General features: G+C 42.8%; 1 protein-coding gene across 5 annotated transcripts in view; it reads left to right on the top strand.

Moving 5' to 3' along the window:
• The window catches only part of NFATC1 (nuclear factor of activated T cells 1), a 110,784-nt gene that overhangs the window by 11,649 nt on the left and 81,970 nt on the right, over window positions 1-17,165 (top strand). For all 5 annotated transcript variants that reach the window (XM_030970227.1, XM_030970212.1, XM_030970204.1 and 2 more), the window contains exon 3: window positions 7,504-7,663. In XM_030970227.1, the coding sequence (XP_030826087.1) occupies window positions 7,504-7,663 (160 nt within the window). The remainder of the gene's footprint in view (window positions 1-7,503; window positions 7,664-17,165) is intronic.

Below are 17,165 nucleotides of genomic sequence, written 5' to 3'. Positions count from 1 at the left end.
TGTTTCCTGGTTTGCAATATGTTTCCATGTGATCTCATTAACTCGTGCTCTAGGGCAGTTGGAAGTTACTGTTGAAATGTGATTTTTAAGTTGTTTTACCAATCAGATACACTGACAGTGCTTCCTTCCACCAAAAATACCTCTCATTTTATGTATATGAAAGTACTGGGCAAGTGAGCATGGACGTCAACAGGATCACAGCCTACGCAACAGAAACTGTTATTTTAAATCTTTCCAAAAAAATTGGTTAAGAATTTGTCACAACAGAGCTGGATTTTTTTCCTGTTATGTTACACATCTGTTCTATTTCAAACGCGAGGACTGGAGGGGTGGATTCCAACAAACAACTCAGGCTCCAAAATCTACCCGGTCATAATGATTTTGAGATAACCAGAGTTGATTACCTCCTCTGTCCCTTCCTGAATATGTAGTACACTTTTCATCAAAAGCCAGCATGCCTTGGAAAATCACTGACGCCTTTCCCTCCCTCTCTTGCATTCCCATCTCTTTGGGAGCAGGAGGGAGCAGGCTCAGGCACACCATTGGCTGAGTGCTGTCTCTGTTCCCAAGATTTTATAGTGGGCATCAGTCTCAAAAGGAAACTGCTTTTTGCTATTGTTACTAAAATTGATGATGTTTTTGTCATAATTAAAGTTCAGTCCGCTTTAGGCTTTTCAAATCCTGGAGCAGGGGAATAATAAGAGTGTATAATGAGACTATAATAATGCCTGCCTTAACAGAAATAGAGTCTTTATTTGTTTCGTGAGCTCGGATGCTCAGCCCACTCCCCAGGCCGTGGGCTCTGTGGTGCAGATCTGGGCTCACACATCTCCTCTCAGACTATGAACGTGTGACTGTTCCTGCACGGGACTCGTGGGTGCAGAGGATCACAGGACAGGGTGGCAGGAGAGAGCCTGACCTCACAGCTGAGGCTTGAGCTGCGCAGGTTAACCCAGGGCTGGCAAGGATTTGGCTGCAGTCCTTTGGTTGCAGCCCAGGGCCTTGCACCAAATCTACGGATGTAGAAAATATTTAAAGACCAAGCAGACATTCCAGGAGAAGCTGGAACAAGCACTGAGGTAACAGTGGGAACCATACCTTTTCTAGACCAAAATAGTTATCTAAATATACCAGTCTGCCTCAAAAAGCCCTGGAGGTAAATCATGGTGCAGAGTCAAGAGATGGTCTTCGTGAAGCTCTCTTTCAGTTTTATTTCCAACATATTTTTTTATTTTAGTATTTGTGCATTGTGCCGTCTCATTCAAATGCAACAAGTTTCTGTCTGTAGTATGTCTCTTAGAGTTGCTGTAGGAAATAATTTTAAGAGAAGCACTCTACTGGGCAGTTACTGTACAAGCAGGGGAGGCTCTGTGTTTCTCAAACCCTTGCTGTGTCAGTGGTGTTCCTTCTGTGCCATTTCTCCATCTCTCCTAAGTGCTGTGTAATGCAGAATGTCTTGTGGGCAAAAATACCAAAACCAAAATGGAAGTACAGGACTGGACTTCTGTCCTCAGCTATGGGGGCACTGTTAGTGACTACTTCCAAACTAAAATCCTATTTTTTGTATTCTGCACCTGCTCATAAGCAGGTCCTGAATCACCCTATAACACAACAAAAAGTATAGTCACCCACCAAAGTGCCATGTTTCTGAGTATCTTGTACATTTTATATGACTTCCTCTTCACCTGCTGTAATTGATTAAACACATCCTGAGATTTCCTGGAGGCAATTTCTTACTCTTTGAAAAGTAGTGCATTGTATTTATATCAAGTGTAATCAGTTTAATCCAAGGAGTGTGTTGGCCTTTAACACTTGAGCTTGCACTAAATGTAGTGTTTTTCAAGAGAAAGAGAAATGGTTTGGTTTGCTGGTTGGGTGTATGGCACATATGAGGTCTACCACACCCAAAGGAGTTTGCAGGAATAGACAGGTGACTTTTAAAAGCTCCCTATGGTGTTTACTTCCACAGTTTATTGTTTTTTAACAGTCAAAAGCCACAATTTCTTTAACTGCAGTCTCTTTTTCAGCCTCAAAAATATGATGTATATTTTTCACCTCACAGGCATGTGGTTATGTAGTTTTACATATGGAGACTGAAGTCTGTACCTAGAGAATGTATGGTTGGATACCTCTCTGCAAGTTGCAAAAGGACATTTGACTTTTGTCTGCATCAGTGAGCTTTTTTGGGGTTTTTTGTGGATTTTTTGGATTCTACTTTTGGGACTCTGACAGTATTAAACTCAAGCATGCAAAAGTTGAGGCCCAAATTATACAGATGATGTTTCAACAAACTATGATTACAAGTTATGACTTTAAAATGTTGCAGACATTTTTCTTCTTTCTTTTGATTTGCAGACCTTTCAGATGCTTTTGATTTTGCGGGAGTTATGATTTGGTTGGTTTTGGTTTTTGTTTTTTTAGAGGTGTTTTGTTTGAGACCATGAGATAGAGGGCAGCCCTACTTGGGAAAAGCTGAATTTCTCAAGAAAAAGGTACCAGCAATCTTAAGATGAGATGAGATAGTCAGTGGTGCAGCAGCACCGGATTTGCTGACCTGTGCATCCCTGGCGAACTTGCATGTTTATGGCAGGCGAGAGGAAGTTCCTCAGACAAAGCAAAGGCAGGGCTGTCTGGGCAAGACTCAGTGAAGTGGGGACTTGTGGCTGCGTGGCAGTGACCATCTCCTGGGACTCATTAGTGTTAATTGAGGGGCTGGCACTGGGGAGTGGACAGGAAAGAGCCCAAAATGCCACTAATATTTTTTTCTTTTCTGCTATATTCTTGCTGAATAGGAATGTTTGGATGCTTTCAACATGTTTGTTTTGCCATCACATAGCAGTGACTTTTTATTACATTTGGTTGCTGCACCATAAGGCTGAAGACTACTTGGAAGCCTGTCTCAGTAAACTGATATATTTTTGTTTGTTTGATTTAATCCTCCCCACACTTTCTCCCAACTGTTTTTTAGTTCATTCAAACAACCCTGTGAGCATCTTATTAATGGCCTTCCTTCACCGGCTCATTTTAACACCCTAGGATTCTAAATTCAGAATAAGCAGAAATGCAATGCCAGCCACTTGTTGTCTCCATTCCTGCAGCAATAGTTTCTTGTCATTTCTCTAAGCCATCAAATGTGAAACTTCTCATGCAAACCAATCTCTGAGTGTGAATTTTTAGGACAGAAGGGTGAAGTATTATGTGGGAGAATGACAACGACTCATGTTTTCAGACTTCAGCATGAGGAATACCAGGGCGCCTCATGCACTTCACAGAGGAGCTACTTGCTCCACATGCCAGCAAAATACAGCCAAGTCTAGGGTGGGACACACCATCTATTTTAACAGCTCCCAGCCAGATTGCTCAATTGTCAGACAGGAAATTCAAAAAAAAGAGAGAGTAAAATCTGCCCGCGTTAAGTCATAGGTGAAATATAAAGGAGGTGTATTTTTCTGACCACAATCGAGTTGGTGGACACGTAGCCATCACCGTTGTTTCTTACTCTTTCAAAATCACACACAAGGATCTTTCACAGGCATCCATTTCAATGTGAGACGAGTAATAAATAATAAATCGTAACCATATTTGCATTTGGTGTAGAGTTGGAGCAGGTTCAAGCTAGTAGCAGCTTGGTAAAAGTTTCAGCAGCCCTGTGGTTTTTCTAGTTTGTGTTTTTGTTTCTATAGGAAAACTCCTTGTCAGAAAAAACTAAGTTTAGCACAGGGCATCCAGTCTCAGCTGTACTCCTTCTAGGTCACTCACTTTACTTTGGGTGCTGAAAGACGCTGAGCATCTTCTCCTTCTAGGCAGTGGCTCATGCCACTCTCAGGCAGCTGTCTGGGGTAGATGACTCTGTGCTGCAGTATTTGTCCAAGAACAGGGATAGTCCCAGGGTGAGACTGGCAGTTGTTCTTGTACCTTCTGCAGTTTGGGACAAAAATGTTTGTGAATCCCTTTTTCCAGCGGCCTTGGGCTAGTAGCTTAGAAAGTGTAATTATAATTTAATTCCCAAATGGATAGCAGCCATGTGAAAATGGAGCTTAAACACCTTTGAAAAGTTTAGCAGAAGTTTTTAGCTTTGTTTCCTCCCTGTCTATATTCCAGTGGGCTGCTTAGTATCTTTCTTTTTTTTTTTTCTGTTTTTTTTTTGTAACTTGATAAATCTTTCTGCTAAAGGCAGAAGTCAGCCAGACTAGATAATCTGTTTTTGATTTAATCATATTGTGTATCTGGTGTATGCAAAATAAATCACTATTCATCTGGTTTTTAATCTGATTTATGTAGGACGGAGTTATATTGAGCCAGTTTGCTACAGCCTAGCACCAGGTTTTGTGAACCTGCCTTGAAGTAACCATACCTCATTGCAGCATTTAGGAGGACTACAGTGAGACTTCTAGGGCGCAGAAAGAAATGGGACAGGTTTTCAGCTGGTGCAAAATGTCATCTGAGGAAAAAAGACTGATGTGTATTTGATAGGAAGACTGCATGAAGACCTTTAATTCCTCTTCTTGACTGCTGTGGTGGGGCTCTTCTAACCTCCACGTGATACTGGGTTGATGAGGTAGTTGGGATCTTTTCAAATTAATATTTGCAGCAACCAGATTTGATTTTACCACTACACTATTTGTTTGGTGGCTTTTTCCTTTAACCAAGTTTAGCTGCAGAAAATTAAGTGCATGATGAAGATAACCTAACAGGAAATAGCTCTGACAGCCCCAGTCCATGACACTGCTAAATGCATCACTTTGCTTCCTTTATCAGGAAAACTCCCATTAATTGTCAATTTATAATTGGGCAGGTGGTGCTTTGGAATTTTGATTGTAGATTTGAGGCTAACAGCAAACCATATTTTTGTTTTCATACTTTATTTGAGAACATGAATTTTACAACTTAATTATATTAACATTTTCAGGTGCTGATTTGAAAAGGGGGGGTTGTGTGTTTCTTCTTTGGCTCTTTCAAAGAGATGTCATTAATTACAAAACTATGACTTCTATGTATCTTAAAAAAAAACAACCCTCTTCACTTGAGGACTACATGCTGTCAGTCAGAGTTCTCCTTTTTAATTAAGTGTTAAAAATTTCTAATCTGATAGATGTTGTATCCTCAGAAAAAAAATCCATCAAGTGAGAATTTACTTAAAACCAGAAACATCTGTTTAAAAATGTGTGCTGATCATCACCAGGAGAGACACAGCTGTTTTGCTCTACTCTTTGTCATTTATCATTACTCAAATATGCTTCATCCAGAATTTTTTTTCCAGACTAAAATATGTGTACCTAAAGTGCTAGGCAAAGAGCAGTGGCTACATACAATGGCCATCTGTCAGTAATTTTCTGCTGTCTCCTCGTTCCCTGTATGAGTGTGTAGTAGCAGAAGAGATTCCCTTCACCTCCAGAGTGGGCCCTGGCCATTCTGGGGGAAAGGCTTGCACAGGAGCCCAGAAGGTGCAACATCCTGCCTGTAGCTGAGGCAGGGGCTTCCATGTGTGGAAGGGCAGAAGGAAAATTCAGAGTTTGTCCCTGGCAGGATCTTGCCAGTGGAGAGGGTGCCCCCCTGGTTTCTCCTGACTCCAGATGTTCATGGAAGCTCAGAACTTGCAGAGACAACTTTCTTTTAGATAAGCTTCCACTTAGGGTGAGCTGGGATGATGGATACTTTGCTTTCTGTTATTGGGCTTCGTGTCCTGAAGGCTGGAGAACAGAATACCTTGATGTTTGGAGCCTGCAACTTTCCACTGAGCTGTCCTGGAATAGCAGGAGGTGCCCAGGGAGCAAAGGTGATCCTGGTCCTCACCCAGGATGGGACTTGGTGGCTCCAGCTGACCCCTGTAATGTGTATAGTGTGTGTCCCTAGGCATGCAGATCTGTGGCTCAGACTTATAAAAAATGAAGGATAATGTAGGGAAACGTAGCGCCACCTGAAGTCTCAGCAGTGCATACGCACACAGGCGGTAACAGATGTGAGTTCAATATACTCGTGATACAGGGCTGGGTAAGCACTCAAAAACCCAAAAGTCAAAGCACAAAAATGCCCGTGCTAGTGGTAGAAGTCCTGTCCTGCAGTAGAGCCAGCAGGGCTGCTTAGAGCTGTAGTGCCTGTGGAATGTATAAGCACACTGAGTGTGGATGGTAACATGGAGTATCCAGCCTCCAGCTGAACATGTGTTTGTAGTATATGCATCCAGTGTGGAAGCTCTTGCACATCCCTTCCCCTTCAGGCAGGTCACAGGGAAAGGAAAGATTTCAGCTGTGATCCCTACTGCTCAGACTGTCCTTGCTCCTGGGCTGCAGCAGTGAGGCAAGGATCCAGTAAATACCCAGTTCCCAGCCTCCTTGCAGGCTGGAGAGAGCTGGTGAGCCCTTACCTACAGGCTGTGGGGGCACAAGTCCTCTCACAGTGCCAGGGACCCCTGGCCCATGGTCCCTACAAAGAGCCACGATTTTCTGCTTGCTGGTTATCTTCTCCAGGCTGATAGGAGAAGTAATAAAGTTTCACGTGAAAGGGCAGGGGAGGGTGTTGCAGTTGGGCTGTTTAACTACTTGCAAAGACTTTTGAAGGACACTCAGTGAAGAAAATTCACCAAAGGAAAGAATATAGAGTGGACATGAAATTAGTGTTTTAATTGTAAAGCTTATTGCTTCAATTTTAAGGTTAGTAAGTCTGTCTCAGGGCTGCTGTTTCTACTGTCCTTGTTTCTTTTCTTTCAAGGTATCAACTTGGCATTTCTTAGAGGTCTCCCAACTATTTTCAAGTGTGGTTTTATACTGGAAGAGGGTTTCTAAGAATCTCATTCTCCCACCATTCACCATTGTTCCATCAAGGCTGCATGATGGTAATAGGTGCTTGGTATTTTAGTATTTTAGTTAATTGTAGAGTCAATGTTGAGCCAGAAGAGTGAGCTGCATGTTCTGCAGGCTTGCTTGTCACCATCAATAGGATTCATAAGCAAGTTCTGACTTCAGAGTTTTCTCCTTTGCAGTGTATTAACCCAAAAGAGATCAGCTTTGCTTCGAGGATCTCAGACATGCTTTGTGTTGGGAGTGAAGCAGGGAAATAGCTTTTCCTTCTTCTTTCCACTTTCTGTAAACAGAGCAGATTTGTTGAAACCCATTAGATTCATTAAATGCCAAACTAGTTTGGCATTCACTTTCACAGCAGAAATCGTCTTCCTAAAACTCCCTCGTGTCTTTCTGCCTTTTTATTTTGCTTTGAGAGTTAATATATATAATATTTGTAATCTGTGTCTTAAAAATTTTCACTTTTGGATACAAATCAGATAGCATCTGGGCCAACAGATATGCTCCACCCATAAATCTTCCTAAAATAGCCGATACCTTCTAAATTACGTACGTCATGACATTATCCTTATCAATTAAATTTTAACTGTAAGATGGTGAAGGATGAACTGCGAGACTCGGTGTTTAAAGTAAGAGTGCTGGCTGCTTGTGGTTTGTGATAGTGTACTTGATGTTAATTTTTAATCTGTTTTCCTTTCCATTGTAGCCCATCCCTGCCTGCTCTGGATTGGCAGCTGCCATCTCACTCAGGACCTTACGAACTGCGCATCGAGGTGCAGCCAAAATCCCACCACCGAGCTCATTACGAGACAGAAGGCAGTCGAGGGGCTGTGAAAGCATCTGCAGGGGGCCACCCCATTGTGCAGGTACCAAACATGTAACCAGCAGCGCAGGTTGTTTATCTCAGTGCTCTGTGGTGAGCGCCATTTCTTCTCTAAATCCAAAAAGTAATGGGAGATTTTTCCTGTCCTCAGAAATTCCTGCATGTGACCACTCCTTAGACCGCATTTTAAACTGGGTGGACCAAGCTTTTGGTGAAAACAATGGAAGAGCAATGTGAATACAGGGTGGATTGCTGCTCTGTCTGTTTAGGGCTCAGCAAGTGTTCAGCTGTTCAGTGCTGACCATGGACCTGCTTGTGCAGTCCCACTCCAGACTTTATACTGTTTATTCAGTTTATACTGAAATCGGCTGGGGACGTGCCTCAGTACATTTAGTCCTCAACTGGCAGTTGGATCTAATCAGATCTGTGAATGCATGTTGGAGTGCAGAGCTGTAGCAGTGATACAGAAGTATATTGCTGGTTTGGATGTTGCAGTGAGTTCTGAGCAAAGGCTTTTAGAGTTTTTCTGTTCAGTTTCTAGAACCCTTCCAGCTGCTTTGTAAAGCATCTGAGATCTGAATCTAGCTTCATTAATTCCACCAAGCTCTTTAGTTACTCTGTATAAAGCATTTAATTTAATAACACTCTAAACTGACCCTTAATTCGTTTATATGAGTAGTCGAATTCATTTTAAAGGGCTTTGCTCAGGAGTAGGGAGAACAAGATTTGGTTGTTTAAAACAAAAAAAGAAAAAGTAGTGGGAGAGAGTGAGAGACAGTGCCTGTCTCTCCTCAACTGCTGCTTTCTCTCCCAGCAATTAAGTTCCCAGTGCTGCCCATCAGGACTGTGTCCCTGTGTGCAGCAGAGCCCAGGTTTTATCGCTGCCCGGATGCCACAGGACCCATGGATGCCAGGGCACTGCTGCCACGCTCTCACAGCTTGGGCTCGTGCCACAAGCTGTGCTGCGGGAGCAGTGGCTTGTTGAAAGCCCCAGTGGCTCGAGATGATGTACGGAGCACACGTGCAGGGCTGTGCATGTTTGTTTATTTGCTGTAAGCCCCTGTTTGCAAACACGTCTGTGGAAGGAACAGTGGGAGGCTGGGATGATGCTGGGCAGAGAATGCTGCTGTGTAAATGTGTGCTGCTGCCACAGCTGGAAAAGGAAAGTGAGGGGAGTTGTCAGCAGCAAACACACTTAAACTCTGCCAGAACTTGTCAGTGACATGGGATTATGGAAGCTGTCTGCTGGAAGTTGAAAGGTTTTAGCAGACGTTTGTGAATGATATTAAAGAGGGGCATGTGGCAGACATGCTTGTTTACAATTAATGCCTTCTCTGTTTGTGGTTTGATGGAAGGAAATGCAAATGGGGAGGTATCAATTTGCAATGGCCAGCTTGGTGCTTAAAGTTTCTTACGTGCATTTTGGAAAGACTGAATGTGATGCCAACATTTAATTGGACTAAATGTGTCCAGACATTTCCCCTCTCATCCCCTGTCCCGGTCTGTCAGGAGGGAGCATGCTGCTTCCAAACACAAACAAGTGTCAGAAGAGGGAAAGGAAAGGAAAGGAAAGGAAAGGAAAGGAAAGGAAAGGAAAGGAAAGGAAAGGAAAGGAAAGGAAAGGAAAGGAAAGGAAAGGAAAGGAAAGGAAAGGAAAGGAAAGGAAAGGAAAGGAAAAGGAAAGGAAAGGAAAAGGAAAGGAAAGGAAAGGAAAGGAAAGGAAAGGAAAGAAAGAAAGGAAAGGAAAAAGGAAAAGGAAAAGGAAAAGGGAAAGGGAAAGGAAAGGGAAAGGAAAGGAAAAGGGAAAGGGAAAGGAAAGGAAAGGAAAAGGGAAGGGAAGGGAAAGGAAAAGGAAAAAAGGAAAGGAAAGGAAAGGAAAGGAAAGGAAAGGAAAGGAAAGGAAAGGAAAGGAAAGGAAAGGAAAGGAAAGGAAAGGAAAGGAAAGGAAAGGAAGGGAAAGGGGAGGGGGAGGGGAGGGGAGGGGGAGGGGGGGGGGGAAATCACAGAAGGCCATGAAGGGAGGGCAGAGGAAGCAGACTGTCCCAGCCTTGTCAGTTGGCTCTACCGGCTTTATAAGGATTAATGTATTTTTCAGTCCTTTTATTACAACCCAACATCCGTTTCTCCAAAGAGAACAGAAACACAAAGAGATGCAGAAAAAGCTTTTCTGTGCTGATATTGCCATCATGGCCAGTTATCTGTTTGAAGAAATGCATAAAAGCTCTGACTTAGACCAGAGTTGAGTAGATGGATGGATTAAAAGCACTTCCAAAAAGAAAGTAAGTGTTTATAAATAATTTTTGTAAGACAAATAGTAAGTACTTACAAATAAAGAAGTACCTGAAAAACAAATGTATGTATAAATAAATGTAAGAGAAGGAAATCTAGGGAGTATTTTCTGTTTAATTGGTGACTGGCACAACCTGAAAAATGCATCTCTGAAGCATCAACAGGTTTCCAGATGGTTTGGATCAGGTTTGATTCATTCCACTGGGTTGCACAGAGAGGAGCCCAAGTTTTGAAGTTCAAACCCAGATGTAAGCTCAAACAGAATCTGAGTGTCTTCAGGAGAGAGATTTTGGATCAAGCTTTTCGCTCTTTAATGTTTTTGGTGTTTTCTATTCTGTCGACTCAGGGAAAATGCTCAAAAAACTGCTTTGACCTCTTGTGCTACCCCTTTCTGTTACATTTTGCCCATGCTGACCCTCAGGTCTTTCTTATGTTGGTACTTTGGGGGAAACTTGCTTTCATTCTGCTGTTGTTAAAGCTCTTCCCGCTTTATCTTCAACAAGAGGAGAATATGGATGAGGTCTCTCTCCTCTCTCAGTTTTTCTCTCTTTGTTTCAAACCCCCTCTCATTGGCATCTTGCTTCCCAAAGTAGGGGACGTTCTCACATTAATACCTCCACAAATCTGTCGGGCATGCTAAGGCAGAGGAGAAGTAAATCCAAAAAACATCCACTGTTCATGGCATGGTTCCCAAGCAAAATTGCCAGGAGGTTGCTTTCTCTGCAGCCGGAGCAGGTTTATCTATTTTTCCCAGCCAACATTAACTTCCTTGCTGCTGATCCATCTCTTCTTTTAAGAGGTGGAATGTCTGAGGATCAAAGGTTTCTGAGGCAAGCATGCTGGATGAGGAGAGCAGTAGCGCAGGAGGGCAGGAGTCTCTCATGGGTATGACATGAAGCCCAAGCTTCAGAGCCAATTTTTTCCTTGGCTCCTCCAGTCTGGTGACTTTTCTGTGTAGCTGGAGAGGACCCCATGTATAGCTGAGGAGCTGGCACTGTGCTCAGTGCCACCGCTGTATGAGATTGCTTTTCTCTCCCAAACCTGAGCACAGGGAGGGGCAGGCAGAGCTGAGCACGGCAGGCTGCCTCAGGAGTTCATATTGACCCATGCAAAGGCAAGCCTGGTGCCTGCTGGGGGCTGCCTGTGGCAGCAGTTCTGTCTACCACTTGCTCCTTATCATCTTTGAATCATGTATGGGACTTGCTCACTGGAAGCTCCCGTGTACCATCTCCCAGGCGTATTTCAGCCAGCAGGATTTCCTGTGGATTTCCTTCTGTGGAATGGCAGCACCTTCCCCGCTGCACTTAGGAATTATATGGTTTGGAGTGCTTCAAGTTGCCTGTGAAAGCTCATGAGCCTGGTAACACAATATTCCTCTCTCTCACATTTTGCTTTTGCCTGTTTGGGTGTTTGGCTGCCATGGCAGCTCCAAGCTATCGCTGTTCCTCATTGCTAAACGTTTGGAGAGTGGGGTGAGCCGGCGCGCCTGGTGAGCTAAAAATGCCGCAGAGGATTGGCAAGTGAGTGGCGCTGGGGAGCGGTGCTGGTGAGCTCACAGCTGGTGCTGACTTTCACCCCTTGGCTTGGGGAAGTATTTTGCGAGTTGCTGTTGCCTTTGGTGATTTTAGACTGGAGTACTCCCACCTCTGAGTCAGAACAGGGGTGGTGCCCTGGCTGGCACCAGGCATTGGGAAGCTGCATATTGTGTCCAGTGACTCTTAAACCTGGGACCACTCTGAGGAGCAAAATCCTGTCTGTTACCATCCTGCTGGCACCTACTCCTTCTCAAGAGTTCGTGGCTCAGGTGAGGATTTTTTAAACAAAGCAAAATGAAGTGAATGCGTTAGTTAGGAAACCCACAGCATTACGTAGCTATAGGCACATTTTAAGTAAGGTAAATTTAATTAAAGGGGTTTACATCCAGAACACCTTAAAATGTTCTCCATTTGGACCTATCTCACAATTCTTCATTTTGAGAGTAGTGGTGAGGAGTTGCACAAGATGGGGTTTGCATTTCAGCCAGTGATGGCTCTGTTTCAGCTGCAGGTAAGTAATGCAGCAGATAAAAGTTTGCGCTCCCCAGGGAGGGATGGCACCAGATTATAAATACATGGTCTGTAGATATTCTAATTAATAACTCATCTTTGAAATAAGTCAAGCACTTTGACTGCCTGAGATGGAATTTTTACAAGCAGGGTGTGGTGTATCTATGAGATAAAATCCAAATACTCAAGAATGTTTAATTAAAGGGCATGATGTACTCCCATAGAAGATTGTATTCAACAGTGAAAGAAAATATTCAAATGCACGGAGTAGTCTAGTAAGCACTTTTAAAAGCCATGACTATTATTAAACTTTTTGACACAAAATATGCTATGAGTTCTCTTCCAGATCACTCCTGACATGAAGTAGATAAATTGGTTAGAAAAAAGGAAGAAAATGAGTTGTAGGGGTTTTCCTTTTTATCTAAGTAACCAGTACTATCTAGAATTTGTTTTCCTCTTGAAAAGTAAAGTTATTATGGAATATACAGTGAATGCTGCCTTGCCTTTCACTGTACCTCTTAAAGTGAGAGGGTAAAGGTTGTGTTTGGCTCCTGTGCTCCAACACAAAATTTATCTGAGCCTGTACAGAGCTGAATTGTCAGAACACCCTCCTTTTACAGGCAAAACTCAATGATTTGCCTGCTGATTTACATAGTCAAAATGTTGTTTGTGCTGGGAGATTTGCTCAAGGATCATCTGTGTCCTTTCTTGACAAGACCTCAGGTAGGCATTTCAGGTCTGATTTTCAAAGGCCATGAGGCATACACTGGGATTTTTAAATCCCCTTATGACTAACAAGTGTCAGACTCTCCTCTATGGCAATCGCTGCCTTGGTATTTTTTTTACATCTCCACATCACCATAATTAGGCGCCAACATGCCCCTCAGTGATTTGTGCATTTCAGCAACACATGGAGTATCTTATTGTTTGCTTCCCATGGATCAGTTGGTTTTGTTGCTTTCAGTTAACAAGCCCAAAGTCCCCGTGCAGGTGCTGGCCACCACAGCTATCTGCCAGAGCCCTTTCATCTTCAGACCTATAAGCAATGAATACCTTTTGCAAACCCCTTGGGGAATAGAAAGCCTTTTTGACAAAGCAGTATAACTTCAGGGGCCATCACACTCTGATCAGCACCTCTCATACCCTGGCTTCACACACAGCCAACAGCGCGATGTCAGACAGTCCTGTGATAACCAGAAGGCTAGATGAGAACAGGAGAGAACTGGAGAGCTAAAGGAAAAGACTGGAAAGAGCTGTTCACCACTGATGATAGAAAGAGGATGAAGGTAAAAGGAAGCCAAGGGAAGGTTCTTCCAGGCAGAGCAGGCCAAGTTCTTTGCAGCAATGCTGTGGTGCTGCACAGCAAGAGTGAACCCATGGCAAGTCCCATTATATGGGACCTGCAGTGCATTCAAAAGTGCTTTTCTTGGTAGTTGTCCCCACTGCTACAAGTTTGTTTTAAAACAATAGAACTGCCACCATTGCTGAGTGAGTCAAGGGAATTAGAAAGAAAAAACAGTCCCTTGTGGGTCCAGCTCATGGCCATCTGACACCTGAGCAAGAGGAGAGGATGTGGAAAAAATAATGTTAGCTGCTTCCCTCTTCTCTCTCTGAGTATATTGGGGCAGAGCAGAGGGCATATTCTCATTAGTAAGCAGTGATTCAACTCATCATGCTACGGTGGACTTCCTCTCTGTGCTGCTCTCAGCTTCTTTTTAGAAGGCAGCATCACCCTTTTGTTCAGATGGAAATATAATCCTTCCTTATGGTGGGCATATAAAGACATTGGCAAGCACCTGTTAGCCAGGTTGCAATTAATAGCACAAAGCCATGCAATCGCACAACAAACCAGACAGGGGACCTACACTTTATAGCCTTGTTTTAGACAGCCGGTACTTCTAAGAGTAAATCTGAGCTGAATAACTTTCTCACTTCTTGCATCTGTATAGTTAAAGCAAAACCTCAAACTAGCAGACAGATAATCAAAACTGAAATGTAGAATGATTTGGCAGATGTTTTAAGACTGCTGTTGCTTCTATAAATCCAGCAAATGGAAGAATGCCCATTGAAAGCTTTTCATCACAGTTGCTGGGTGTTTTTTTATTAGAGGAGTGCATTTTGGAAAGGAGAAATTTTGTCATTTTTGGGGTTCACATGAAGTTGGTCCCACAAAGTAGCTCCACAAGCACAGCTGTATCACTAGCTTGTGGCCTCCCTGAGGAGGGGTAAGTCCAGAAGGGAGCCGTCCTGGAAAGTGTGCTGCTGTCAGCTGGAGAAGATTTTGTGACCCTGAAAATGCAACTTCAGTTCTGATTTATGAGCCATCCTGGGGACAGGCCTCTGCTGTTTGGTGCAACTGTCCTTTACAAATGAAAAATGAAGTTTCCATCAGCCAGTGCTTGGGGGATGCACTCTGCTCTCTGTTAGAAATGATACCTCGCCCACGCTCAGCATGATGGACGCCACAGTACATATCCCGGCTGTTAGGATGCTGAGATGTTCAATCTGGCTTTCCAGCCTCAAGGCTTCAGCCCTAGGTTTGCTTTCAGTTTGGACTCAGTGGCTGCAGGCAAAGCAGAAGTTGCTTATGGCCTTGAGGGAGGGGAGGATGGAAAGCCTTCACATTCCTCTGCTGCTGCTGTCTCCATTCCTTTGGGAAAGGGGGTGATGACACCAGCTCCCAACTGTCCTTTTCATTGGCCTCTCCTGGTTTCCTGTCTTCTTCTTTGCAATAAGGGAGTCAGTGGCATTGCTGTCACTGTGTGGGCAGTCTTCTAGCTGGCCTCTGGGGGTAGTTGATATGGCAGAGACCTTCTGGATTAGAGGGGAAGCAGAGGAAATACCTTTACCTCCAACACTGCCCACAGAGCCATCCTTTCTGCTTCCCTTGTCAGTCTGGTTTTGGTAACCAGCAGCACATGCACCCTGAGTGACTGCAACCAGTGTGATAGAAGTCTCTGCAAGGTCAAGAAAGGCAAAACATAACTGTAGTAGTCCTCTCTGATTCCTCTCTGATTTGCTTTTCCTCAGGCCTTGTGCTGCATCCTTTTGACTCGGTGAACTGTTTTCATTGTGGACAGAGGGTTTTTTCTGCATGTGGTCTAAAAGGGCAATTCATCATAATTCTGGAAGTGTACCTCTAAAATGGGTATTACTACTTTTCAGCAAGGAATCAGGACTCATCCTTGAGTGTTAGAGTGTGATATCTTTTCTTGCCCATTCCATCCTTTTTGTCCTGTGCTTAATACTGCATCACTCCTGCTAAAAGCTGCAGATGCCATATGTCTTGCACTGTCACAGAATCAGAAGGCAGAGACTACCAGTAGTGCTAGAAATGGCTACCCACTTTTCTAAGGAAAAATACAAAAATACAACCTGGGTAGATCTTCTGCTTGAAGACCTCAAAAAAAAAAATAAAAAAGAAACACCCAAAAAAACCCAACAACAACAACAAAAAACCAAAAAAAAAAAAAAAAAAAAAAACCCAAAAAAAACCAAACCCAAACTCAAACCAAATTACATTCAAAGCCAGACAGCTTAGCCTGCTTAATTCAAGCACATGCTTAGGGCTTTGCTGACTCTTAGTTTAGCCATTTTTGAGAAAATAAGACTGGATGGGTGAGGTGTTGACAAGTGGATTTAAAATAGCTTTTCATGGCAGTTCAGGTGATATATGAGGCTGTGGTCTGGGCATGAACCACAGTTGTCACTTGACTTATTTTTGGTGCAGTTGAGAAGACCTACACCAAAGTTACCAATCAGCAAATCTGCTCCAGACTTGCCAGATTATTGCACGTTAACATGTACCCAAAATCTGAAATGAAACACAGTTAAAATTAAAATGCAGTTTTACCAGAAGCCAGATGCTTCATTATGAGCTGAGCTAACCTACCTGCCAAATACTGCTAACCTGCATGAGGCAGGCGATTAATTTTTTACAAGTCTGCTTTGGGAACTAAACATCTGTCCTCTGTTCCTAAAAGTAATATCTCAGGGCAAACGATTTTTTTTTCTTGGTACTCCAAATTACATAAAACATATATAATTTTCATTATATTGCCTGCATTCTGTATCAAGATATACTGGGGGCCAGTTCTTATTTCAGATCCCTTTCACACCAACCTAACTCCAATGGAATTTCTGATTTTATACTTTCTAATTTTTTTATGTAAGAAGAGTAAAAAATTACATCTGTAACACACTTTGTGATCTGGAATATCAGTATATATAGTTATAATATAGATTTTCCATTTTAATTAGTCATTATTTCAACTAACAGGCTGAATCAGTGGAAAATATGGTGTCCAATTACTCAGTTGCTCTCTCAAAGTACATTGCATCTTCCTTTATGAGCAGGGGTTTATAATTTCTTTCTTTGCAAAGAATAGCTTGAGATCTACTTTGATACATGCCATGAAAGGGAGATGATCCATTACAGCATCTGCTGTATACATACACAGAAATAAAATTTGTTGCATGCTGTCAGTGCAGTGAAATCAAATAAACTTTCGTCTCCCTCAACATGTTTAAGAAATAATTCAGGAGGAGTTGCATATTTTCACTGAAACTGTTGAAACATGCTAGTGATCAGTTTACTTACACATGGTAAAAATAATATAGGTTGCAGACAGATTTGTAATGCACTTTTTAAACACCTGTTTTTAATGTTTCAATATCCAATAAAGCAGAGGAACTCCTGCTTTTGGTTTGCATGCAGACGTTATGCACACTGGGATTTAAAAGTCTGCTGCCTAGGTTTCAAATGCAGTAAACAGCACTTGCAGGCACAGCGTGGGTACATTTTGGGGAGTTACAGACTCTGGAGTCTCCCTCAATGAATTTTGCTCTTTGGGACATTGATAACGTGGTGTTACAGCCAAATGTGAATCCTGGTGAAAACCCACAGTCCTCCTGAGAAAGAGAACACCTTCCTTGCCACTTACAATCCTGCTCATTTAGAAATACTGCTGGTCCAGTTCTGTGTAATGAGAGGGGGAATAAACGTTTGAGAAGGTGGAGTAAAGTGATCTGTTACAGTGAAACCAAGTACTTAAATGCATCCTTAAACTTTCATAAAGTTGGATGAAATGTTGAATATGTTCTTAAGCTTTCTATCAAGCAAGAATACATTGATTAACTGGCTATTAATTAATTGTGCAATGCATTGCCACTCGGGTTACTCGGCTGCAAAATCTGATCTGGCGTAAGACA

The sequence above is a fragment of the Camarhynchus parvulus genome, chromosome 2 (genome assembly GCF_901933205.1).
Source record: "Camarhynchus parvulus chromosome 2, STF_HiC, whole genome shotgun sequence".
Classification (NCBI taxonomy): domain Eukaryota; kingdom Metazoa; phylum Chordata; class Aves; order Passeriformes; family Thraupidae; genus Camarhynchus; species Camarhynchus parvulus.
This window is presented reverse-complemented; position numbering and strand designations above follow the sequence as displayed.